This window comes from Phocoena phocoena, chromosome 1 (genome assembly GCF_963924675.1).
Source record: "Phocoena phocoena chromosome 1, mPhoPho1.1, whole genome shotgun sequence".
Lineage (NCBI taxonomy): Eukaryota > Metazoa > Chordata > Mammalia > Artiodactyla > Phocoenidae > Phocoena > Phocoena phocoena.
In genome coordinates this window covers 19,958,975-19,985,018 of record NC_089219.1, presented here as the reverse complement: position 1 = coordinate 19,985,018, position 26,044 = coordinate 19,958,975, and the positions used below count along the sequence as shown (strand labels likewise).

At 48.8% G+C, this 26,044-nt stretch overlaps 1 protein-coding gene across 2 annotated transcripts in view; it reads right to left on the bottom strand.

Annotated features, from left to right (window-relative positions):
• The window catches only part of MAN1C1 (mannosidase alpha class 1C member 1), a 132,484-nt gene that overhangs the window by 70,147 nt on the left and 36,293 nt on the right, over window positions 1–26,044 (bottom strand). For both annotated transcript variants that reach the window (XM_065879372.1, XM_065879381.1), the window contains exon 2: window positions 9,575–9,671. In XM_065879372.1, the coding sequence (XP_065735444.1) occupies window positions 9,575–9,671 (97 nt within the window). The remainder of the gene's footprint in view (window positions 1–9,574; window positions 9,672–26,044) is intronic.

Genomic DNA, 26,044 nt, shown 5'->3' with positions numbered 1-26,044 from the left:
TAGACCCCAAGGAGCCACAGTTGTGCTCAATCTCCCCTTCGAGGCCTTTGCACATGTGTTTCTGTGCCCGTGATCCCTCTCTTATGCTTCTTCATTCACGCTTCAGGCCTCAGTTGAGGCCATCTCCCCCAGGAAATCTTTCCGAAGCCCATCCCTCCAAGGATGAGTTAAGGAGCCCTTGGTGTGAGCTTGTACCTCATGGCATTCATACTGCCTTGATTGAAACTACAAGTTCATGCCTACGTCTCCTCACTAGCCTGGGACATCCACGTAGGTGTCCATCTTGGTCCCTGCTGTTTCCCGTGTCTCGAGCAGGGTCTAGTGGCACACAGTAGGCACCGAATGATCACTGGCAGATAAAGAAATGGTCTCCTGTGATCCCAATGACAATCTGTGAGAAGGTGTCATCATCCCCATTCCACAGGAGAGAAAATTGAGGCTCAGACAAGGAAACGGGACACCTACCCAGCGGGTTAGTGGTGGAGCCAGGGTTTGGACAACTCAAGTCTTCTGACTCCAAGGTCAACATTTTCTCTATTAAGACCCCTTTCCTAGCCTAGTAGCTGAACTAAAGAAGCTCCGGTTCACGCCATGTGTGCCCGTGTGTCATAGCTGGGTGGGCTGGTGAGACAGCGTGGGGAGGGGGTAGTGAAGGAAGCCTCGGCCAACTGTTCCTTCTGCTGCAAGGGGCACTTGAGGCAGCTGGCCTGAGAGCCCCGATTCACCCGTAAGTCACGGCAGGAAGAGCAGGGGCCCTGCCCTCTCCAGAGCACGGCTGAAGCACTCACTAAATGTTAAACAAAGAGACAAAAACTGTTTATAGCAGCTTTACTCATAATCACTAAATGCTGGGAACAAAAATGTCCAGGAACAGTAGAATGGATACACTTGAAAAAGAACGAACCCTTCATGACATAATTATGAGTGAAAGAAAAGTAAACCATAAAAGCACATACAGTACGATATGAAATTTTAAGGCAGACAGCACGAATCTAAGGTGATAGAAGTCAGAACAGCAATGGCCCTTGGGGACCAGGAAGGGTCTGGGGGAACCTTCTGGAGGGTAACAGAAGTGCTCTCTATCTTGATCTGTGGGTGCAGATCAAGGGCTGCATCCACATGTAAAAACTCATTGGGCTGTGCACTTAAGATTTGTGCATTTTACTGTATGTAAGTTATAAGTTACATCTCAATTTTTAAAAAGTAATTAAAAAGAAAAAAAAAGAGGCTCAAGTCAAAGTACCAGAGTTCAAGTCCTGGTTATTAGGCCTTCCTGAGTCCCTGTCCCCCTTGTGCCTCTTTCCCCTCTTTCTTAGACACTGGACCAGACGGTTTCAAAGAATCCAACTGGCACAGACAGCCTGAGATTTTGCGAATTCACCTACCTATTTGTCACTGAGTTTGCTGGGAAATTTGGCAAGTGCTTGCCATCAGTGCGGTGCGAAGAAAAGAGGGCTGTCTGTCTGCTGTGGGCTCTGCCTTGTTTCCAAGGAAGGAAAGGTCTTTGTAAATTGGGCAGGAACACGTCACCCCCAGGAGGGAATGTCAGTTTCAATATGAATCATCTCATGCGTCCCTAGCGACTTGCTCTGGGAATAGATACCCTGACTCACTCCTCCCCAACAGAAGCAAAACTTGCTACTAAAATTTCAGATTTCAAGAGAATCGGCATAGCCCAAATAGCCACTCAGAGGCGGAAAAAAAAAAAAAAAAAAAAGAGAAAGAAAGAAATCAGCCTAGTAACCAACCGAGAATCACAGAGAGGACAGCGAGGGGCCAGGGTGCAAACCTCTTTGTACTGAAGCCGAGACGGGGCCCAGGGCCCAGGGGAGGTCGCCGGCTCCCATGGCTGCTGGCGCCAGGACTGGGATGGGGACCCAAGGCTCCGAGCCTCGAGTTTTCTTTTTACAACAACCTGCTGCTATATTTTCTAGAGAAATAAATTATGCTCTGTGCTGGTGGGAAGCCTTTTAAACAAAAAGAAAAAGAAAACAGCTAAGATGCATCTTAATTAGAAACTGCTTGGGAAAAAAACAAATCTTTTCGGGAGGAGGGTGCAGAGCAGCGCGCCCTGAATGGTCGGCAGCCTGAGAGCGCGAAAGTCCAGCAGGCTAATTTAGAGGTGAGCGCTCTGCTTTGCTAATCACCCAGTGTGACCCGAGGGACATCCTGGTCTTTAGAAGGTGGCTGAGGAACCGTGGATGTGTCATTCAAGGCCACAGGGAGGCCCCCATGGAGCTGCAGCATCTGACCAGCAACGGCCAGTCCTATCTGTCCTTCACATGTGTGGGGTCCATATTTTTATGCAATTTCCCTCCTCGTGCTAAAGGCCATCTGCCAGTGACTGGTGCTTCTAATCCATTTCCCCCGTGCTTTGACGGCCTCTGGCCTCCAGATGGAGCAGCCGGGGCTCCCAAGACATGTGACTGCCGGGAAGATCTGCTTGTTGCCCTTAAGCCTGACCCATTCTACCCAAGGAATTGCAACATCGCCACCTCCGAGGAGGCTGATGACAGCTCTTTCTCAAATCAAACTCAGAGCCTGGGTCAGGAATGTGCACCATGGGCCTGCCAAAATCAGGGAGCGACACAACCTGACATCGATTTTCTAAGAACTATGGATACTTGGTGTTTTGCTTTTGTTTTTCAGAAAAGAAAAAAAAAAAAAGAAAAACCTCTGGAAAACAAAACTTATAACAGCAGATATAGTATTTTCAGCCAGATAAGTCCAAGTGCCCTGCTACCCGATAAGAGAGGAGATAGGAAACGGACTGGGAAGGGTGTGTCTGCACTCAGGGAAGAAACAACCTAACGTTTTATGAGGACTTACTGGGTGCCAGGCACTGTACTGGGGCTACCTAGCCCCGCCTGCCTCCTTTTCCAGGTGAGTAAACTGAGGTTCAGAGAACTCTGTGACTTGTCCAATTTAATTCAGCTGGTAAACACCAGGGATTTGAACCCAGGCACAACTCCAAAGTCAAAACCGCTGCCACCCGGAAACAAGCACAGAGAACCGTGGAAACAGCATGGAGACCTGTGGAAACTGGGAAGCAAGTGGTTTTCACAAACTGTCTGTCTGCAAAGGATGCAGTTCTCCCGGCAGCCACACTGCAGTGCAGCTCTCCGCCCACAATAAAGACCTGGTAAGATTGGTGTGTGTGTGTGTCTGTGTAGGAGACTGTGAACGTTTTGCAGAAGGCACTAAGTCACATGCCAAAATGCAATTGTAAAAATGACATCTTGGGGCCTGGATTTATTCCCCCTTCAACATCATATTTGCTCTGTTTACAAGGCAAAGATTATTTTTTTCTCTTCCAAGGCCGAACATTCCCAGCCTGTGATCTGAAAAATCGTGCTGTGTTCATTTTCCCTCTTCACTCACCCAAGGCCATAATCATCCCTTGAGATGCGGATTTGGTTGGGCAGTTCTATCAGGGATTCACCAGGCAGAGGCAGAATCCAATTTGGGGCTCTCACGGTCACCCTGGGCCAGCGTGGAACAGAGGGATGGCGCTTCTGGCTATACAAGCACCTCTATCCTCCACAGAGAAGATGCCCAAGATCAGAGCCGCTGACTAAGCAGGACTGCTGCTCTTTCAGGGTCAGTTTGCCGATTCCTAATGCACTTTGCGATGGAGGAGGTCAAAGCAGCTGCAGACGATGAGAGGAACTGAGCACAGCAGGACCAGGAGGAAGGGCTTAAGGGAAAACAGGGCAGGCAGAGACTGCAGGGGGCAATTCATTCGTCTGACAATATTTATCCAGAGCCTACTGTGTGCCACACACTGTTTGTTTGTTTGTTTTTGTCTCAGGATATAATTATTCTCACAATTATTTTATAACTGATATAATAATAACAGCGGTAGCTTATAGTTAATGAGTGCATATGGGCAAGTCTATTTAAGCATATGGGCAGGTTTTACAAACATCAACTTTATCTACTCCTCACCACTGTCCTCATTGTACAGATGGAGAAACTGAGGTGCAGACAGTTTAAGAAACTCGCCCAAGGTCACATGACTAGTAAGTGGCAGAGCCGGAATTCAGACTCAGGCTGGTCTGATTCTCAAATCCATGCTCTTCTCAGCTCATTACGCTGACAGCCAACGGCATGTCTTGTAAGTAGCTGTCTTTAGGTTAATGGCAGAGATGAAATATTTTCCTATGGTGGGAGAAAAGAGGGAAATCGGAATCTTTTTCCCAGGCCCATGCTCTGCAGTCAGCTGATGTCCAATAAATCATGATGCCTTCAGATGGGTGGCCGCAGACCCTGACCTGAAATACATGTCTCTCTGGGTTTCTGTGAGGGTACTGGAGCAGAAGATGCAATACCACCAACCCTGAGACCATCCCTCTGCCCCTGCTCCCTTCTCTACAGCCACACACGTGGTCACTGGAGGACAGGGCAGCATGGTGGTCTGTGGATTGGGCTTTGGAGTCCAGCAGACCTGTGATTAAGTCTCTGCTTGATAACTGTATGACTAAGCAAGTCCTAAACCTTGCCAAGTCTCAGTTTCCTCATCTGTGAAATGGGGATAAGGGGGTAATTTATACCTTCGCAGGGCTGTGAGGAGGACACGAGAGAATACAGCTACGGTGCCTGGTATGATGCATGTACAGGAAGCAGGTGGGCTCTTGGCTCCCAAATCATACACCTCCTGAAAGACAATTTGCTCTTGCGAGAGTTCTGAGAACGTCTAGTTCCTGGTGGTGATCTGGCCAGAACCAGAGGCCTGTGCTTTGACAATCTGGCCTTGGACAATTTGGCTAATCTCAGAGTGGGTGGTGCAAAGAGCACTGGGCTGGGACTAGGCCACCAGGATTCAAATTCCACACCTACAATTAACATGCTGTGTCACCCCGGTTGAGTCCCTTCCCCTCTGTGAGCTTGGTTTCTGCAACTCTAAGATGAGGCAGTTGGACTTGCCACCAAAGGGCCTCTCTGCCAGGGACCTCTCAAGACTCTGCACCCAGTACCGATTTCCCCAATGCCAAGGGAGGATGGAGTTCTTATGATCGCTCTGAGTTCTTGGGAGGATTAATGTCATTAAGTGCTTTAAGGCTGACAGCTGGCATTGGGTATGAGCTCCCACTATTCTCCTGGAATCCCTTCTGCTGTCAGGAGGCCGATTTCTTCCACAGCCTTGAACCCTAACTTTCCCCTGACTCTTCCCTCTTAAAAATTCCATTGTAAGCTGCTATAAATGAAAGGGTGAGAGGTACACTGACTACCAGTGGGCTGCCCATCCGTGATCTCTGCCACAGGCGCTTGAGGGCTGAGGGGAGTAGGGCAGGAGGGATCAGGGCTGGGAAAGCCCTGGAGTCCTCACGTGGGTCCCTGGGTCCAGGAGACTGGGTCATAGCCCAGTCAAAATGGGAGAAGCACACACTGTCCTAAGGGCCTTATGTCATCCTCATAGCAGCTGAACTTGAAGAATGCTTCCTATGTGCCAAGCACTTCTCACAAATTAACTCATTTGGTTCTTGAAACAATCCTGTGAGTAGGTATTACTGTTGTCCCCAATTTAAGGCTGGAAACTGAGGCCCAGAAAGGTTAAGAAACTTGCCTAAGGTCACACAGATGGGCAGTGGCAGAGCAGCATGCAAATCCAAGCCATCTGGCCTCAGAGTCCATGCTCTTCGGCTGGTTTCGCCCAGGTCCTAGGAGCAGCCCCTTTTACAGGTAAGGAAGCTGGGCCTCTGAGTACTGAGCCACTGTGCTTTACGGCATCACCAGCTGCTGCTTTATGGCTGGTTCCTCTACACTGCCCTCCTCGAATGTGTTCTTCAAGTGGCAGACTCACCCCTGTGACTTCACAGTGATGAGAGCATCACCATCGAGTGCCGGCCCTGTGCCCGTGAGGAACAGGCCGCGTCCACTTTGCTGGCAGCCGCTAGGGTCTTGGGGGCATTTTCTGGCAGGACCTGCTGAGCCAGATTGCGGTAAATAGGAAGAGACTTTAACACTGAATTGCTCAGGACACAAAAACTGGCTTGAGAGGTGCCTCACCCAGAGGTCTTACTTTCAAAGTGAGAACAGATTTGGGGAGGGGCGCACGGGTGGTGGGGAGGGTAAATTCAATTTGGTGAACTGCCACACGCGGGGAGACCAGGCTCTGCAGCCGATGTCTTCGTTGCATCCCGTGTAAATCCTGCAAAGCCAGGCACCAGTGTGAGCTCATTACTCTACCCCGTATGCAGCTCTCTTGGCCCCACAGGCCCAGGGAGGAGCCCGCAAGGGCCCGTGGCGGACGGATACACACCAGGATGCAGGAGGCTGCTCAGGGACCCTGAACATCCACTCAGCCAGGCAGGGCAGGGTGGGAACAGCTGCCATCTGACCACGCCCTGCAGGGCCCAGCCTACAGTGAGGTGACTGATGACGGCGGCTGCCACAGCCCAGGAACGAGGCCACCCACAAGCCCGTGTGAGTCCAGCAAAAGAAGCCAGCGGCGTGAGAAGCAGCTTCATTCAGGCCAGTTCAACTTCTATCATCCAGAACAGTCTGGCTTCCAAGCCCCTCATGGGTCCAACCCAAACTAGAACCTCCTCCAGGTTCCTCGAATGCCCCTTGACTCTCCTCCTCTGGGGGTGCTGGCATAAGCATGTGTATCACCTGACCCATCTGTGGCAACAATAAGCGTAGCCACCAGCGATTGAGATGGTTCCGCGTGTCACGCAGGCCTCGGGCTGGGGGTGTGATGTTTTCATTAGTTCCACTTTACAGAAAACTCAGGCTCACTCAACCAGGAAGGAGTGAAGTCATTTTGAACTTGTTGGGCTCCAGGGACCTAGAGCCACAAGCCAGTGAAGGACTGGTCACATCATTGATCGTGATCCCTTCTACGTGCCCCTCATCCTGAGAGCACCTACGCAGACCCCAGAGAGGCTCCGAGGAAGGGTTGCCAGTGTACGTCTCTGCAGAGCTGGTGGAGTTTTCACTGTGTCATTTATCCCTACATCCCCAGCAGTCAGCACCGGGCATGGCACTACACAAGCAGCTGCTGAAAGAAAGTGTAAGAAAATCAAGACTAGCTTCTCCCTGCCCAGTGCCTGGGGCCCGACCCAGGAGCCGGCCTCCCACCGCAGCTCAGTGGCTAGCTGCAGAAGGAAGGCCCTGTCTCACTGCCAGGACTGCTGCAGGCGCAGGATGAGTGGGTTCCCAGGGCCTTAGCCAAGGCCGCTCTTGGGAGACAGGGGACCTCAGAACCCTCCATGGGCTCACCTGGGCAACTGCCGACCACACTTATTACTGTGGAAATCCTATATCACTCATATATACTTGGCCCTTTGCACGTTCCTGCACGCTCTCATAGCAACCTGAGTGTGCAGGATGAACGAACAGGGGCCCAGAGAGGTCAAGTGACTTGGCCACACAGATAGATCAGGGCAGAGTGAGGACTCGCTCCCAGGTCTTCTGGTTCAAGGTCCAGGTTTCTTTGCATCATTCCAAGCTGCCCACTCTTTCTGAGGCTCAGTGATGGGAAAGGGGCCAAAGGGTTGAGATTTAAATCACAGGCCCTGAGGAATTTCAGAAAATGGGACTTGGTTTAGCCCAGTTCCTCCCAGCAGTGCTCCCTCTATCCCCGTGGATGGTCGCAGCAATAGCTAAGCCCATGCTCCGCAGTTTCAGAGATCAACAGCCTCCCCCCAACCTCCACCAATTCCCTGAATATTTGCACACTGTGTAGAGAGAGAGGATTGTGTCCCTCATTTATAGTAGTAGCCAAAGCTCCAACAACTTTGATGAGAGCCACACCAGCCATCTTTCCCCAGGGCTGATGTGGGTGTTGGGGAAGTCTATGATCTGGACAGGTCAGGCAGCGAGCCTCTGAAACTAGAATCCACACATTTCATATTTGAGGTTAAGGAAACGCCTGTCTTCCTCCCCACGACTCAGGAGTCCTCTCTCAGAGCCTATCCTAAGACAACGTTTTATGCACAAAGATGATAATTGCCGTGCTTTTTGTTTTTTGTGGTACGCGGGCCTCTCACTGTTGTGGCCTCTCCCGTTGCGGAGCACAGGCTCCGGACGCACAGGCTCAGTGGCCATGGCTCACGGGCCCAGCCGCTCCGCAGCATGTGGGATCCTCCCGGACCGGGGCACGAACCCATGTCCCCTGCATCGGCAGGCGGACTCTCAACCACTGCGCCACCAGGGAAGTCCTGCCGTGTTATTTTTAATAGTGAAAAATTGGAAAGGACCTTTGTCCAACATTAGTGGGATGGTTAAACGAATTATGGCACATCCATGCAATAACTGCAACCATTAAAAATATTCTTTATGAAAAAATTTACACGAGTTAGGGAAACACATATGATGTAACATTCAGTTAAAAAAAAAAGAAAAGGAAGAACATAATATTGTATATGGGTGGGGGAAGTGTACTGAAGAAAAGACTGAAAGGAAATAAGACAAGATGTGCACAGAGGCTGCATCTACATGGTAGAACGAGTTATTTTTGGCCTGCTTTACACTTTTTTATACTTTCTCTTTTCCCCTACATGCCTATGATAATCAGGGGGGAAAAGCAGCAGCAGCAGCTACCCCAAATCACACCCCCCTACCCAAGGGGAGTGAACTGTCTGAACAGCCAGAAGCATTGGGATGCTGCCTGGTGACATGGAGGAAGGTAGGTCCTGTGTCCCTTTTCCCGTAACACAAATACTCTGCCATACGCATGGGGGGGCCTTGTAAACCTGCTTTTGAAAATTTTCTGGGGATTTTCATCTGACTTAGCTCTTTGGTTCTTGATGTCAGGAGCCTGTGTCTCTTAAGGGGTGGGGAATACAGGTGATGAATTTCTGTTTCCAGCTCCCCAGATAGCTCCTGTCTCGCAGGAAAGAAGGAAGCCAGGTGCCTCCAGCATCTTTTCGTGAAAGGCCTGCAGAGAGGGGCGCTGGTGATTTGTCCAGGAATTACATTTGATATCTAAAGCCGTGCCCACAGTGAGGCACTTTGCAGTCTCTCCAGGTGAGAAGGGCTTTCGAGGCTCTGGCTGAGGAGGATCTCACGGCTGCAAAGGACAGAGATGTTGGCAAGTGTGGCTACAGGTCAGACTCAAGCTGCCAACACACAGCAGCACCTATGCTGCTCCCTAACTGTGACTGTTTGTCCACCAAGCCACCCGGCGAGAGACACACACCCAAGACCCTAAAGGCAGCGCGTGTGCCCAGCTTATCAGATACATGTTTGGTTTCTCTAGGAAAACACCCAAGATCATTTTACAGCCACTTGGAGGAGCGGATTTAAACCCAATCCTCTGTGTCCTTCAGATCTGCCCACCTTCTCCATGGCAACTAGTGTCCGTCACTCACTGCCCCCACTCACATTTCCAAGTTTGTCTGCTCTGAAAATTAACAACAGGTGCATATAAAGAAGTGTGTGAGGTGAGGGAGGAGCATGTGGGTTTCCCCCAAACCTAGAAGGCTCACAAGCCTAGACAACCCTGGAGGAAGTCAGACTTGGGAGCCCCCAGCTCTGGAGAAACAGGGACATAGCTCAGGAGAGAAAAAGTCAAAAATGAAATTCTGCTCGGCCCCCAGGGGCAGGGGGTCTTCCGACGTCAGCTCACCGAACATGTTGCCCTCGTAGCCGTCTCTTGTGAGGGGCCGGAGCTCGTTTTTCCCCATCGCATAGCGCTTGTAGCTCTGCCAGGCGAACTGCATCATCTGTAAGGAAGAGCAGAAACAGACCCTGAGAGTGGAGATTCCCAACAGTGTGGGCCGGCCACCGGGCCTTGCCCTTTGCACCCTGAGCGTGGACGTTCCCCAGAGCGCGGGCCGGCCACCGGGCCTTGCCCTTTGCACCCTGAGCGTGGAGGTTCCCAACAGCGCGGGCCGGCCACCCGCCTTGCCCTTTGCACCCTGAGCGTGGAGGTTCCCAACAGCGCGGGCCGGCCACCGGGCCTTGCCCTTTGCACCAGGATTTGAAACCACATTATAAAAACAATCTTCCACGTTGAGAAAGACGACTTCCTCTCACCACTGTTCTATTCATAGTTATGCCTGGAAGGCTGTTCTCCTCCGACAACCCTATGCGTCCTGCATCTACCCACAGATTCCTCAGAGAAGGCACAAAAGGCACTAAGTACATTCTAGCCATCCGTCAGTGCCAAAGTGAAAAGCCACCTCTTCCATGAAGCCTTCCCAGACCTAAAGTGACCCTCTGAATGGAAGGAAACAAAACTCAACGAGGGATGCCTGTTAGAATCTAATAGAACCGTCCCTTGAGCTAGGGGTTGTTAACTCCATTTTGTAGATAAGGAGACAGGTCGAGACATGAGGTAACTCGCCCAGGATTACCCAGGGAGTGAGTGAGCATGCTGGGAATTGAACCCATGCCCTCTGGCTCCGAAGCCTTAGGTCTGTCCCCTAAAGTCACTGCTTGACTCTCTTTGAACTCCTCCTGCACTTGGCTTGACCCAGGCTGGCTCTCCCAGGCCTCCTAGCACCCCAGCCGGTCACTGTTAGTTTTTGTTTTACTGGTTCTGGACCACAAACTCTTTGAAGCCAGAAACTACATTTTCTTTGCCTCAGTTCCCCCAAAGCACCCTGCACAGGGCTTGGCAATGAGTATCTGTCAGCTTTGTCACCCAGTGCATGCATGAGTTCTTACTACACTAAGGCAACTACGTTAGCCTCTTGGCAGCATCGCAAGCACACAAGCACCTTTGTCTCCTAACTGCACTTAGCACTGGAGGCTGGAGGAACGCAAGGCAACAATCTGTCCCCAGCCCTGCTCTCCCGCCCCTCCCCAGGGTCTCCCTTTTGCCTCTGATGGCAGGCTGCAGAAGAAGGACAGCAGAGCAGGCCTCTGCGGTGACCATGGGGCTGAGAAGGGAGCCAGCCCAGGCAGCAGAGGCACAGCTGAAGGACAGGCAGGTGGGGGGCAGCCTGGTGTCGTGGAGAGAACTCAGGCTTCGGGGCCGGGAGGCCCGGGTTCTAATCCTACCCCTGCCACTAGCTCTTCGACTCTGGCAAGCAAATGAATGTCTCCAAGCCTCAGCTGCCTCATCTTTGAGATGGGAATAACAAGGCCTGCTTTGCCACAATCCTGAAAGGTTTAAACGAAAGCAAGTAGCTGGAAATGCCCAGTTTTTGACTTCACACAGCAAGTGATCAACAAACACGAGTCCTCTTTCCTGCTCAGCCTTTAAAATACCCATCTGGTTCTCCAAGCCTCATCCATCCACCCCTCTTTCATCCACCTTATTAGTTCTCAGACTTTGGCGTGCATCAGAATCACCTGGAGAGCTTGTTAAAACAGGCCGTTGGGCCCCATCCTTGAGTTTCTGATCCAGCAGGTCTGGGGTGGGGACTGAGATTCTGTCTTTCTAACACATCCCCACGTGGTCCATGGGCCACATCTGAGAACCAGCAGTCTACTATATGTGTTTATTTCTATTTCCCAGCTCACTTCCAGACACTGTCTGGCACCCTTCTGCTTTTCTCCTTCCATCGCCCAGCCCACCTTCCTGCCTCAGCACTGTCTTTCTGGACATCGCCACCTGCGTTCTCCATGCTCTGCCACTCCTGGCGCCAAGGTCTAGCAGCCATCTCTTCCAGGCACACCTGGACAGTAACCATTGCCATGCTCACCCCTGGGGTCAAAACACACAGACCAGGAGGGCAGACCCGACAGGTCTGTGGCCTGGGCTCTCCGTGAAATGGCAGAATAATCTAGTACCATCTCTCCACTTCATAGATGATGAAACTGAGGCTCAGAGATGGAAGGTGGTCAGGGTGGCACAGCCAGCAGGGCTGGAATACAGCTTTTTCAACTCCCAGGCCAGCAGACCCCACCCCCATGCTTGGCCTGATGTGTGGCTTCCCAGGAGACACACATGCAAATGTCACGGTACTGCGTGCCAAGCACCTGACACAGGTTTTGAGCCCTGGTTCCATTCCTTGGTTATTTTCTACTTATCTTGAATTGGCAGTAAGGGAAACTAATTGCTGGGTATGAGCGCTTAAGGGAGCCTGGCCTCCTCCCTCAGTCTCTCTTATTCTGGGGGGGCGGGCCTCGATTAAGTCAGTGTGAGGGGAGGGAGGGGCGGGGGATGGGTAGGGGAGAGCAGGAGGCTGTTAACACAGAAATGGCAGCAGGAAAGCAGGAGCAGAGGTCTGGAGTGGGAGGACTGCACCTACCCGCAAACCCCACCTGCTTGAGAGAGAGAGAGAAGTGGGTGTGCAGGAGTAATTAAGAGAACCATGGGTATCTACATGTTCTCAAAGGAGCTGTCACTGCAGGGACGTGGGGATGTTGGAACGTGGCCCGTTCTCACAGTCATCCACATCAACGGAGAGGAAGGAAGGCACAAATAATCCCTGTGTCGCTTGGGACAGGATTCAGAAGGCACACACACACACACACACACACGTGCACAAGGACACACAAACCCTCGAACGCTAATCCTTGTGTCTCCCACCTCGGGTCGCAAGCCCAGGCGCTGGATAAGCGGGGATGACGGGGAAAGTCCCCAGCCAGGTGGTCCTTACTTCTCTTCCTAATGCGCCCCAACCTACCAGGTGTCCTAGCCTGTGCTCGGCCGCAGTTTGGGCTACAGCCATGGTGGGACTGCTCCCCCGGACCCCTCCCTCCACTTTCCTGCCAACTGCTTATCTTCCTTCAACTCTCAGCTGAAAGGGTACTTTTGCAGGGAGTCCTCCTCCCCAGCCAGGCCCCCACGACCTCCCCACATTCCTGATGTCAGGTCCCACAGAAGCCTGCAGTTAAACTCTTATACTCGCAACTATCTGGTCAGTGCCCCCATCCCCTAGTCACTGCTGCGTGCCTGGCAACTCACCAGGGGACTGACACGTAATAGGTGCTCATTAAGTATTTGCTCAATGAAAGTAAGGACAAACAAGAAAATTGGCTCTGGAGCTTAACACATGGCTGGGAGACTTGACGTGTGGACCACACACATCACAGGTAAAATAGGTAATGGGTCGGGGGGATGGGGTGGGGGGGGGCTTCTGAGTAACAGAGGTGCTCAGAAGAAGGCAAGCGTGTGTCTCAAGGGGAGCTTCACGGGCACCCAAGTGTCCTGAGGGACAAGTAGGATTGTGAGGGGCACAAGAAGAGGATGACCTGCAGAAAGGCTAATCTCACTCTGGAACCGGTGATATGTGCCTTGGGCAGCCCCCGGACTTGCCTTTAGAGACGGACAGTGCCTGGCTTCATGTTTAGACAGTTCTAAGGCTTCAGAGAACTCAGGCCACCTCCTGCCCCATGCAAGTTCCTTAAAAAGACTAAGTAATCTCTCTTTGAACACCCCAGTGAAAGGGTGCTTACCTCTTTAGCAGGCAGCTCATTCAATTGCAGAGTTTCACAAAGTTCTTTCTTAATCAGTCTAAATCTGCTTTTCCCTGCGGGCCAGGGGGAAGACAGCTCATATGCTCCCACCACAGATCTTCAACCAGGGGGAGCCAACTCTCAAGTCACCTTAGGCTGCCTGTTGGCCGGCTGAACAGCCCGGCTCCTTCAACAGATCGCCTGATGGCAGAGCTCTAAATCCCCTGAAACTGCAGATACACATCACAACGTTTTTCCAGGGTGCCCAGACTTCGTCACCCACTTGTTATGGTTGGCTTTTGGTAACAAGCAGAAAACGAAGTGCAAACTCTCCCTGGTTACATCTGGACCAGACCCTGTGGGTGTGGACTTGCCATTTGTCCCTAACAACTGCATCTCACTGGACTCTCCATACTCGTTCCGTGCTGTCAGGATCTTTCTGGAACCAGATCTTATCATTCATTGTGTGTGTGTCTGTGTGTTTTGGGTATTCTGCCTGCTTTCATGGGACCGCCATCTGTGTCTCCCCCAAGTTTTAGAGAGAAACATTAAATGGCTGGGCTGAGGACAGAGTTGGGGAAACAGCAGCAGGGGCCCCTCACCTGGCTCCAGCACTGCTCTTTGAGTGTCATCTGTCAACAAGTGAGGAATCTTCCAGATAATCAGTCCAAGCCCTGTGTCTCCATTTTTGTATACGAAGATACTATGAAGGACAGGACTGAAATACAAAAGCACTCTGCCCCCAGTACAGCTAGCACAGAGAAAATAGATGGCTTTTTTTTTCTTTTAAGAAAAATCAGGGGTTAGACTGGTATGATTTGTTCTTAGAGAACGCATTTTGGCTCCTATGGCTCCTCATTTTTGGTTCTAAATGCCTGCAAATCACTAACTTAAAAACCTATCAGTCACACCAGGATGGCTATAATCAACAAGATGGACAATAACAAGTGTGGGCCAGGCTGTGGAGAAGTGGAAACCCTCCTCAATGGCCGGTGGAAATGAAAATGGTGCAGTTGCTTTGGAAAACACTTTGGCATGAAAAGTTAAATATGGAGTTACGATGTGACCCAGCAATTCCACTCCTGGGTGCAGACTCGTGCAGAACAGAGTTAACACAGTAGGCCTGAGACTTCTATCCCTAGAAAGGCTCTGCTTGCAAATTTGGCCCTTGGCCGGTGCCTGGGAACTTGGATTTAGTGAGTGTTCTCACCATTCTCTGATGGGTAAGGGTGGTTTACTGCACCGAGACTGTACAAACAATGTGGTGTATGCTTGAACACCTGCCTTCCTTCCGGGAGTCTGGAATTCTGGTGCATGTTAGGCCGAGGGTACTTACATGACCAGCCCCCAGTAAAAACCTTGGGCACTGAGTCTCTAATGAACTTCCTGGTGGACGGCGTCTCACACGTGTCAATCACAACTCAGCGCTGAAGGAATGAAGTGTGTTCTGGGTGACTCCACCCAGAGAGGACTCTTGCGTGCTGGGTCTGGTTTCCCCAGGGCTTCTCTGTATGCACATTTCCCCTTTGATGATTTTGCTTTGTGTCCTTTCACTGTAGTAAATCAGCCAGGAATAGGACTATGTGCCCTCCTGGTGAATCACTGAACCTAGCGGTGGTATTGGGTACCCTGACATACACCCTAGAAAATTCAAAACATATGTCCATACAGAAAGCTGTACACAATGTGCATAGCAGCACTATTTGTAATAGCCCCAAAGTGGAAGCAACCCAGATGTCCATTGACTGATGAATGAACCAACAGAATGTGTAAATAGATACAATAGAATATTATTTGGCCATAGAAAGGAATGCAGTGCTGACACATGCTCCAGTGTGGATGAACCTTGAAAACACTGTGCTTGGTGAAAGAAGCCAGACACAAAAGGCCACACAGCATATGATTCCATGTACATGAAATGTCCAGAATAGGCACACCTACAGACAGAAAGCAGACCAGTAGTCACCAGGGGTGAGGGAAAAAGACATGGAGAATGATGGCTAGTGGGTATGGGGCCTTTTGGGATGATGAAAATGTTCTAATCGATTGTGATAATGACTGTACAACTCTGGGAATATACTAAAATCCACTGGATTTTACACTTTAAAATGGTGAATTTTATCATATGTGAATTATAACTCAGTAGAGCTGTTATTAATTTATATTTTTAAAAACTATTAATGGGGACAAACAGATATCACATGCCATTTGATATGACACACTAAGAAGAACACACGTCATTTCAGTGGTAATCCTGCCAAAAATGCAAACCTGAACCGAATCATGAGGAAAGATCAGACAACCCGAACTGAGAGACAGACAACCTACAACACAAATGGCCTTTACTTTTCAAAAACATCAAGGTCGTGAAAGAAAAGGAAAGACTGAGGAACTGTTCCAGCCTGAAGGAGAATAAAGAGACGTGAACTAAATGTAATACGTGATCTTGGATGCGATCCTGGGGCAGAATAATAACAACTACTATTATTATTATTACTATAAAGGACAATCATCAAGATAATTGACAAAATGTGAATGGGGTATAGGGATCAGATAGTATTGTGTCAACGTTAATTTTCTGGTTTTACTATGGTTATACAGAAAAGTAGAACCAACCTTTTGGAAATACACAATGAAGTATTTAGGGGTAAGAGGCATTATGCTTGCAACTTACTCCCAAATAGTTCAGAAACCTCGTGTGTGTGTGTGTGTGTGTGTGTGTGTGTGTAGAAAGAGAGAAGAGTGTACACAAAGCAAACAGGGTAAAACACTAACATTTGAGGAATCTGGGTGAAGGGTAAATGTGAATCTTTGTAGTATTTTTTGCCACTTTTCTAAAAGTCTGAATTCTTTTTTTTTTTTTCTTTTTTTTTTTTTTTGCGGTACGCGGGCCTCTCACTGTTGTGGCCTCTCCCACTGCGGAGCACAGGCTCCGGACGCACAGGCTCAGAGGCCATGGCTCACGGGCCCAGCTGCTCCGCGTCATGTGGGATCTTCCCGGACCGGGGCACGAACCCGTGTCCCCTGCATCAGCAGGCAGACTCTCAACCACTGCGCCACCAGGGAAGCCCTGAACTGTGCTCCGCAACGGGAGAGGCCACAGCAGTGAGAGGCCCGCGTACCGCAAAAAAAAAAAAAAAAAAAAAAAATTAGGGAACGTTGCAGGATGTTGATGTCATTTCCACCCAGATTTATACATGACAGAATTCTGTTTTCCCCCACTTGTATAAATTATGATAGAATGTGCTTGTTGCCAGTCTCCTTGTGGCTCCTCTTACCCCTCGGTTCCTCAAAAGCCCTATTGGGCTTTCACATTCCCCTCACCAAGCCTGTCCCGCCCACGCTGGTCAGAGGATGGAGCAAGTGAGGAACTAGCAATTTTGGTTTCTCCTTTTATAATTATATTACCATGTTCAAATGAGGTGCCCATCCTTACTCTGTTCTTCCTGCTCCAAAAATAAACTAAAAGGCACCTTTTGTGGTTCTAAGCATTTTCCAGAAGTTCCAGCCCAGTCTGGGCTCAGCCCCCCATGCCCTTTTCTCCCACCTGTGGGTCACTACTTTCACTTGAACTCAGTTCTGTGCCCCGTACTTGCCTCTTCTGCTTACATCCTTTCCAATAGTTAAAAAAATAAGGTTGATCTGTCTATCTATTTATCCATCCATCTACCTACCTACCTACCCACCTATCTTTTAATGCATCCAAGGTATACAAGCTCATTGCAGAAAAACACAGAGAAAAAAATAATCATCTATCATTTAAATATTATAACCACTGTTGCCACTTTGGTGTCTTTCTTTCCACTCTTTTTCATTTATCTTTGCTTCTTCCAGTGATGATGACATAAACATCTTCCATTTTATTACAAAGGCTTTGTAAACATCATTTTAGACAGCTGTATAATAACTTCGCAAGTAGGTTCAGCATCATTTACTTAACCTTCCTCCCATATAATTGTACATGTCAGTGATTTCTATTTTGGGGCTATTGTAAATAATGCCATAATGGACATCTTTGTGCACACTCCCTTTTCTATATTTCAGGTAAGTTCCTTAGGCCAGAGCCTCTAAGAAATTGCTAGGAAAAAAAGTAAAAGTTATTAACAAGTATGTTCCCTTTTAAAGATTAAACCCAGACAGCTAGTTTTGCCCACTGCTGTGCAAAAGTTGAATAGGAAAGTATATAACAATTTCGTGACAACACACAAAGTAGTTCACTTGGGAAGATAAAACTAACATCATGAATGATCATTGTGCACATTTGTGCAGCTCTCTGCACACTTTCTCTCATTTGATCAGGCAGTTCAGTGGGCTCGACAGGATAGGTATCGTTCCCAATTAAAAATAATCATGCAAGAGCTAAAGTATGAGATGTAAAGTATGAAACGGGTATTAAAAATTGTGTTTCCAAATGTTTAGTGATATAAACTAAATATCACTATATAGGGAGAGACACACGAAGATGTTCATTATATAATATTAGTTGGAAAAGCAGGATACCACGTTATATGGTATGAAGATCACTGGACTATGTACGAGTGTTTTAAAGGAAAAAAGAAATACTGGAAGGAAATGCACAAAAATGCTGACAGTGGTTATGTCAGACAGTGAGAGGTTTAGTGGTTATTTTTTTCTTATTATTGACCTATACTTTCTGGATTTTCTATAATGAATATCCAGAAATGTTTGTAAGGTGAAAATGAAAGACCGTTAACATGAAAAACGTAAGGAAGAAATGTTATAGTGCTACTCCCAAAGCCTAAAGGGATTGTGTAGGTGGTTGGCCTTGGGGTGGATGGGAGGGAGTGCGCTTTGATAGAGGAAAAGGCCTTTCCAGCCAGGAGTCAGAGAGGGGGCCAACCAGCAAGAGAAGTGAAGCAGCTGATGGGGGTAGGGGCAGCCTGAGCTACAGAAAGAGAAATCAAGAACGTGGCTGTAAGAATCAAGAAACACAAGAACTAAACACCTCTGCCCCCACTGGGTTCTAGAAATACACACCAGGCAGTCATCATTTTTGTGTGTGTGCACGTGTGTGTGTGCATGAATGCGTGTCCATGCTAGAGACAGGAGCTCTGGATGGTCTGGAAGCCCCTCCCTTCCAGCAGTGTATGCTTTATAGATTCAAAGAATACCTAACAATAGATCACAAAGCCTTCCCTTCACGGAGCTCTGCAGAGGCAGGAAACAAAGCGTCAGTGAGAGGCAGAGCAATCAGAGCAGAATCCTAAGACACCTCTTCAGTTCTTTCTCCAACAAAAGCTGTTCCTGTCCACCTGAACAAATTGCAATGACATGAACTCCTAAAATGAAAAATATTTACTAATTTGAGGCAGACATTATTTTGTTTAAGATGTTCTTTCTACCTGTCTCAGAGCTCTAGAATCCTCTCCTGCAGAAAAGTGACTAGAATCCACTGCATTGCCCAGACAAAGACACCCACCCCAGCCTGAGGGGCCCCAGAATGATGGGGCCAAGAAATGATGCGTTTGAGAAGAGGAAGAAATAGAATACTGGCGGACCGCCTTGAGAGTGGGAAACTGAATAGAAAGTTTGCATTGGAAAGTTCTTTGGCGGCAGCTAGGGAGAAAGGAGCAATCACTGAAACAGTGAGACATCCTCCCCTTTTAAAAATAAAACACGCGGACTTCCCTGGTGGCGCAGTGGCTAAGAATCTGCCTGCCAATGCAGGGGACACAGGTTTGAGCCCTGGTCCAGGAAGATCCCACATGCCGCGGAGCACCTAAGCCCGTGCGCCACAACTACTGAGCCTACGCTCTAGAGCCCGCGAGCCACAACTACTGAGCACACGTGCCACAACTACTGAAGCCCGCGCGCCTAGAGCCCATGCTCCGCAACAAGAAAAGCCACCACAATGAAAAGCCCGCCTGCCACAACGAAGAGTAGCCCCCGCTCGCCGCCGCAACTAGAGAAAGCCTGCGTGCAGCAATGAAGACCCAACACAGCCAAAAATAAATAAATAAATAAACCAAAAAAATAAAAAATAAAAATAAAACACGCACACAGAAAGGGTCAGGTCTGGCAATGACCCAGAAGCACGGTTGCAACACCTCAAAGCTGCCAGGAAGGGAAATGGATTTTCCCAGTCATTAAAGACAAGTGCTCACACAGCGACTTGCAGCCTTATTGGTGTCTCCCAGCAGTGACACCTGGCCCATCTGCAGGGGCTGAGTGGGAAAGGGCTTGGTCTCTAATGATTCCAGGGTCTAATGACCACACAGATGAAGAGATTAGAATGTTAGGGTGATTTTTTACTCCTTCACTTTCAGCACAGCCCAGGGAAACAGCTGACAGCTTGGTACCTAAAACCATCCGCATTAGATTTCTCAGTCCACCCCCTTCTACGGGTGCCCCACAAAATGATCTGAGTGACAACTGCTGATGCACATAACCCCTGGCCTATATTTCAGAAGCGGATGCAGGATGGGGTTTGGTTGTGCTGAGGGGTGGAGGGGTGGGTGGGGAGTAGACAGTGAGGTGCTGCCTCTAACCCTCTCACTTCTGGGCTTGCTTGAGCTACTAAAGGACAAATGTAGGAAGTGAAAATGTGATATGACTTCTGACCTATCTGAGGTCCAGAGAGCACGCCCACATCCTGCCCAGGATGGGATTCAGATTTGAGCAGTCTCAGAAATCTCATCCCATCTGTAGCTGTTCTAAGGCACCATGGCTGAGAGTGTGGGACCTAGAGGCAGACAGACCCTTGCTATTCAGTGTGGTCCAGGGACCAACAGCTGGGCATACCCAGGGAGCATGTTAGGAAGGCAGCCTCCTGGGCCCCACCCCAGACCTGCTGAATCAAAGCCAGCATTTTAACAAGATCCTCAAGTTATCCAAATGCACATTAAAGTTTGAGAAGCTGCTCTAAGACTCTGCTATCTACTGGCTGTGCAGCCTTGAGTAAGTGACTTAACCTCTCAGAGTCTCAGTTTCCTCATCTGTAAAAGGACAGGAATATTTAATCCTTATAACAACCCTGAGAGTAAATAAGATAACACTTGCCAAGTGCTTAGCACAGCAGCTGGAACATAATATGTGCTCAATAAAAAGCAGCCATAGGATGGCTGCTACACTATTAATTTATCTACTAAGTACCTCTTCATCCATTTCTCTCTGCACCACCACTCTAATCCATACCACTCCCATCTCTTCATGGGACTCCCGCAGCAGCCTCCTAACTGGGCTAGAGGAGTCCTCTCTGGCCTCCTACACGGTTCTCCACACTGCAGCCATGGTGATTATTCGAAGGACAAATTTATTCATATCTTTACCCCACCCCCAACACACACTTAAACAGCTCCATCAGATACAAAGATCAAACTCAGTAAGGCCCATCGAGCCTTGTAGAGTCCCCCCATCCATGCCTCCAGCGTCAGCTTCTCCTCCCCACCTCTGCCCAGCCGTACTAGCTTTCTTTCTCAGTTCCTCAAAGAGCAATGCCTCCTCCTGCCACGGGGCCTTTGCACATGATAGTCCCTCTCCTTGGACCACTCCTCGCTCTACTGTTTTCCTGGTAAATTCCACTCATCTTTCAGATCTCAGCTTAGTTTCCATGTCCTAGAGAAGCCTGATCTCCTGGACTGTGTTGAATCTTCCTGTTATAGAGGATTATTAAAGTCAGAATTTTACATTCATTGCGTGATTGGTTAATTAGTATCTATTCCTCCCACACCCAGAACACAGGCTCCATTTGCTCACTATTGCTCCCCAGCACCTAACAGATTGCCCAGCACATAGAGGTCCTCCATAAAAGTATGTTGAATAAATATCTAAGGATGGTGACGACAGAGGGGGAGCTCCCCGGGGCTGCTAGTGTTGTGAGAACCAAGGGGAAAGGGGGATGCCTGGGACAGAAACACCTACTGCCTGGTGGAGTTGCTTCAACAAGGGTTTTAGAAGGCCCAGTAAGGGAACAGCTCCAACTGTGAGGCCACAGGGATAGCAAGAACGGGTGAGACACATTCCCACGGGACACCTTTATGATCTTGGTACAGAGTCTGCAGGTGAACAAGGGGAGCTGATGGAGAAGGTCACAAGCAAATTGAGCTCTGCCACTGCATTGAGATAGGTTCCCTGACTGCAAAGTGAAGGGTCCTCCCCACTCTCTTCTGTCAAAGCCTGGGCATTGGGGTGGAGGCAGGGAGATGCGGAGTTGTGGACAAAGATGAATGACAGTATGAAAGACCTCAGCACATCTGTGAGTGAAATTCCAAGGGGAAATGGTTCAACGAGGCCATTTTGAAGAAATTGAGTATAAAAATGGCCTATGTGTAGGTAGCTCTACTATTTCCAAAGTGCTTTGCCTTCCTGATTTGAGCCTTATGGTCCTGTGAGTGAGGCTGGGTGGGTGCCATCATCACCCCCATTTTACAGAAAAAAAAACTGCACTTCCACATACATACACTTATGGAATATATAGCATGTGCCAAACACCATGAAGAGGGCTTTTATATGTATTAGCACGTGCAGTTTTCACCACAGCTCTGAGAGGTCCTCTCGAGGAGGAGGTAAGGCATGGTAGTTAAGAGCCTGGCTTTGGATCCCAGCTTTCCGCAGCTGTGTGTCCTTAGACAAGATACTTAACCTCTCTGTGCCTCGATTATCTCATTTGTTTAAAGATAAGGATACTGTTATATTATGCTTAACCAGTGTTTTCCATGAGTCATCAGTGTTTTCCATATATGTTAACTCTTCAATCGTCACACTAATTTTATAAGATTAGTCTATCATTGCTCCCATTCTCATATGAGGAAACTGAGGCACATGCCCAAGTGTCACAGCAAGCAAGTGGCAGAGCCAGGATTCGAACCCAGGCAGTCTACGCTCTTGTCAGAATACTCTATGCTTCTCATAGGATGGAGCAATTACCATGCCTGCCTCCAATGGGGCTGCAAGGATTGCAGTCATCCCTTGGTATCCAGGGCCCCCCACAGATATCAAAATCCATGGATGCTCAAGTCCCTTATGTAAAATGGCTTGGTACGGTTGGTCCTCCTTATACTTGGGTTCTGCGTCTGTGGATTCACCAACCTCAGACTGAATTTCAGTTGGTTGAATCCGTGGATGCAGAACGCATGGATACGGAGGGCTGTTTGCAATTACAATGCAAGGCATTCGGCACTGCTCCCGGCACAAAGAAAACTCTCTCGTAAGTATCAGCACTTGTGGTCTGTGGCCCTGGGATCCACATCATCTTCCCATGTCCAGAAACATCAGCAGCATCCACCTGAAACCTCAGAGCCCTCTGGAGTCTCCTTCTACTCCACACCTCACGTTCACTCTCCAGCAATCCTGTCCACAACATCTCTGATTCACCCCTTTCCCATCCCCCTCCCAGTCCACCACTGTCCCTGGACCTCCGTATGGGCTCCCCGCTTCCTCTCAGGCACCCCCCGCCACATCCTTTCTCTATACAACCAACAGACTAAGCCCTTTAAAAATGCAAGCCATCAAATGTCATTCCTCTGTGTAAGAGCGTCCAAGAACTCCCCAAGGCACCATGCCTGAAAGGCCTGCCTCTGACCTCTCCCCAGGCCCCTTCCCACTCTCCACGCTTCAGCCACAGGGGCCTCTGGACAATACCTCAAACTCACACGGCACCTTCCCACGTAGGGTCGGCAGAATAACGGCCTCCAAAGGTGCCCATGTCCTAATCCCTGGAACTTGTCAGTATGTACGGTAAAATGGAATTACGGTTTCAGATGGAATTAAGATTACCAATCAGCTGATCTTGAGGTGGGGAGATTAGCCTGGATTATCCAGGTGGGCCCAATGTAATCACAAGGGTCCTTAGAAGTGAGAGAGGGAAGAGGCAGGAGAGTCAAAGTGGTGAGATGTGAAAAAGACTCCACTGGCCATTGCTGGCTTTGAAGATGGAGGAAGGGGCCATAAACTAAGGAATCCACGGGGGACTCCAGAAGCTGGAGAAGGCAAGGGAATGGATTTTCCCCTAGAGCCTCCAGAAAGGAAGGCAGCCTAGCTAACATCTTGATTTTAGCCCAGGAAGACTCGTTTTAGACTTCTGATCTCCAGAACTGTAAAAGAATAAATTTGTGTTGTTTTAAGTCACTAAGTTTGTGTGATTTGTGACTACAGCAATAGCAAACTAATATACTAAAGGGCCTTAGCACTTCCCAGTGAAAAACTGAATGAACAAAACCCACCAAATTTCCAATGCACTTTCACTCCACCATAGCCCTTTTTCTACACAAGGAATTCTGATATTCTGGAGCAGAGGTACCAGCATTCTGGAATTCACTGTTCCACAGCCCCTTGCCATCCATCAATGACAGTACTTAAGACTTCTGCAGCATAATAATTTCTTTCATGTCTCTTCCCCTGCCCTTGAGCTCTGTGACCCAATGCATCCCCAGCCCCTAGCATGAGGCCGGCCCAACAGAAGAAGTCAACATAGCACATTAGTAATAATGATGGCTACATTATTATCTATCTATTATCCAGTAGTGGACATGTACTGCACACCTAGCATGTGCTGAGCACTGGGCTAAGCCTTTCAGAAGCGTTTCATCCTGCACCACGACCCTGTTAGGATGGGTTACCGTTGTTATCCCTATCTTACAGGATGAAGCAGTTGAGTCCTGGAGGGTTAAGTAACTTTTCCAAGGATGCAGAACAAAGAGTGGCAGAGCCAGGCAATGGATGCAAGAGGACAACTTGGGGGCCTGAATGCTTAACCATGACAGCACACTGTTTCCCACTCTACAGCCCTCCGAGGTAAGATTAGTGTCTCCTTTTCCCAACATTTGGGGCCAGGCAGCTGGCAAGTGGCAGAGCCAGTGTTTGAAGTTGGGGTCTGACTGATTCAAAAGGCTGTGTCCCTTCCATCTCACTAGGCTGCTCCACTGTCCACTGAATGAATGAACAAAACATCAACCCAGCACCTCTGGACGGCACGTGGCACACAGAATCAAAATGAGGGCTGGCTGCTGCCAGCTGCCACGCGGCCCATCCTGAGGCCTGCTTCTTTTTGAAAACAAGAACCGTCCGAATTTCCAGTTCCCGAAGGCTCGGTAAGTTAGAAGGGAGGCATGACCTGCTTTAAAGCTGCCCCAGCAGAGGCTGGGGTCTCTGGAAACGCAAAAGAGGCAGAACCAGTTCTTTCTCACCTGAATGTTAAGAATTTTTTAAAAAGAAAGGAAAAAAAAAAAAACAAAACATGTTTACGTGAAAACAAGGAAAATACCACAGTGAGTGGCAGGGAGACATTAACTGGGCCATGGAGAGAAGTAGTCTCTGTTGCCAGGTTGCCTAGAGAGGTAACACCATTGGAAATCTGGAAGATCAGCCTTGATGAACACGTTCTAAAGGCTGCTAGTGGCATCTGTGACAGCAAGGGGCCTAGGTGACCTGTCTCAAGGCCTTTGGGGTTCTCATGGAGGCCCTCAGCTGAGGATGAGAACAAAAGGCTTCAGGAGGGCAGGAGTCTTGTCTTCCAGGCAGTGTTGCCATCTCTTGAAGAGCCGGCTCTGGGTACAGAATCCTTGGGACCCCATCTTTAACTCATGCGTGTAGAACCACGTGAAACTGTCTATATTCTCCTTGGAGCCGAAAAAGGATTAGTACTACTTTCCTCAGAGATACCATTCCTGGACCCAGGAAGGAGGCCTGAAAACCTCTGGACACGTGTGGGCAGTGAAGGGCTCCGTTTCTCGCCCTGTACAATTGTTTCCGTTAAGGCTTGGAGAATGAGCTAGTATTTATTGAGCACCTCCATGTACCAGCCCCTGTGCCAGATGTTACCGTTACTTTATCTCATTTAATCCTCCATTACTTCTCTGGGAAGTAGCCCATTTTATAGATAAGAAAACTGAGACTCAGAGAGGTTCAATAATTATTCCAAGGGCACACAGCCAATAAGTGAAGGATTTGGATTCAAACCTAGGTCTGATTCCAACCTTTGCCTCTTCCTGTTCTTTTCTCAACTTCCCCTCACCTGACATCCATCTTAAAAAAGTGTGTTGAGCATCTACTAGGTACCCCATGTTCTGGTACATGCAGCAGTAAACAAGACAGGCAAGGTTCCTGCCTTCATGGCTTATATAGTGTGGGGAGATGGACAATAAGAAATAAGCAGGGTAATTTTGAAGAGTGATAAGCACTTTGAAGAAAAATCAAGCAAGAGGGGGAGAGGATGACTGAGTGTGTGGAGGTGGCCAAGGAAGGCCTCCAAGTTGATAACTGAGCTGAGATCTTAATGAGTATCTGAAAAAAAAAACTGTTTCCCACGTGCAGCCTGAGACATGCATTCTCTTTATTCCCCCTGGGGCCCCATCAGCAGAGATTCCAAAGTACATATTTTCTTTTTTTTTGGCTAGAAAGCCTTGTACAACCCACTGATAAGGTTACCCGTTCACACCAGGAGAAAGAATTTCAAAGCAGTAAACAGACCTGCTCAGCCTTACAAACACCATACAAAAGACTCAGGTCCTGGAGCTCATTCATTCCTACGAAGCCAAAGAGCTGCCACCCCATAAGCACTCCTTCAGTTTGCATTAATCAGACAGCTCAACATAGGTTTTCTTTTCATTTTTCTAGGTCTGTGATGATGGATGATGTGCAGTGGCACTTCTGGATTCATAATAACGGGAACCGGTGGTGTCTTCTCACTCCTACAAGACTAAACTTCATGGGACCTTTAGGATATCTTCCTTGAGAGTGCTGAGCTAAAGTGCTGTGTTCTTGAAAGGATTATTGCAGTCTTATTATA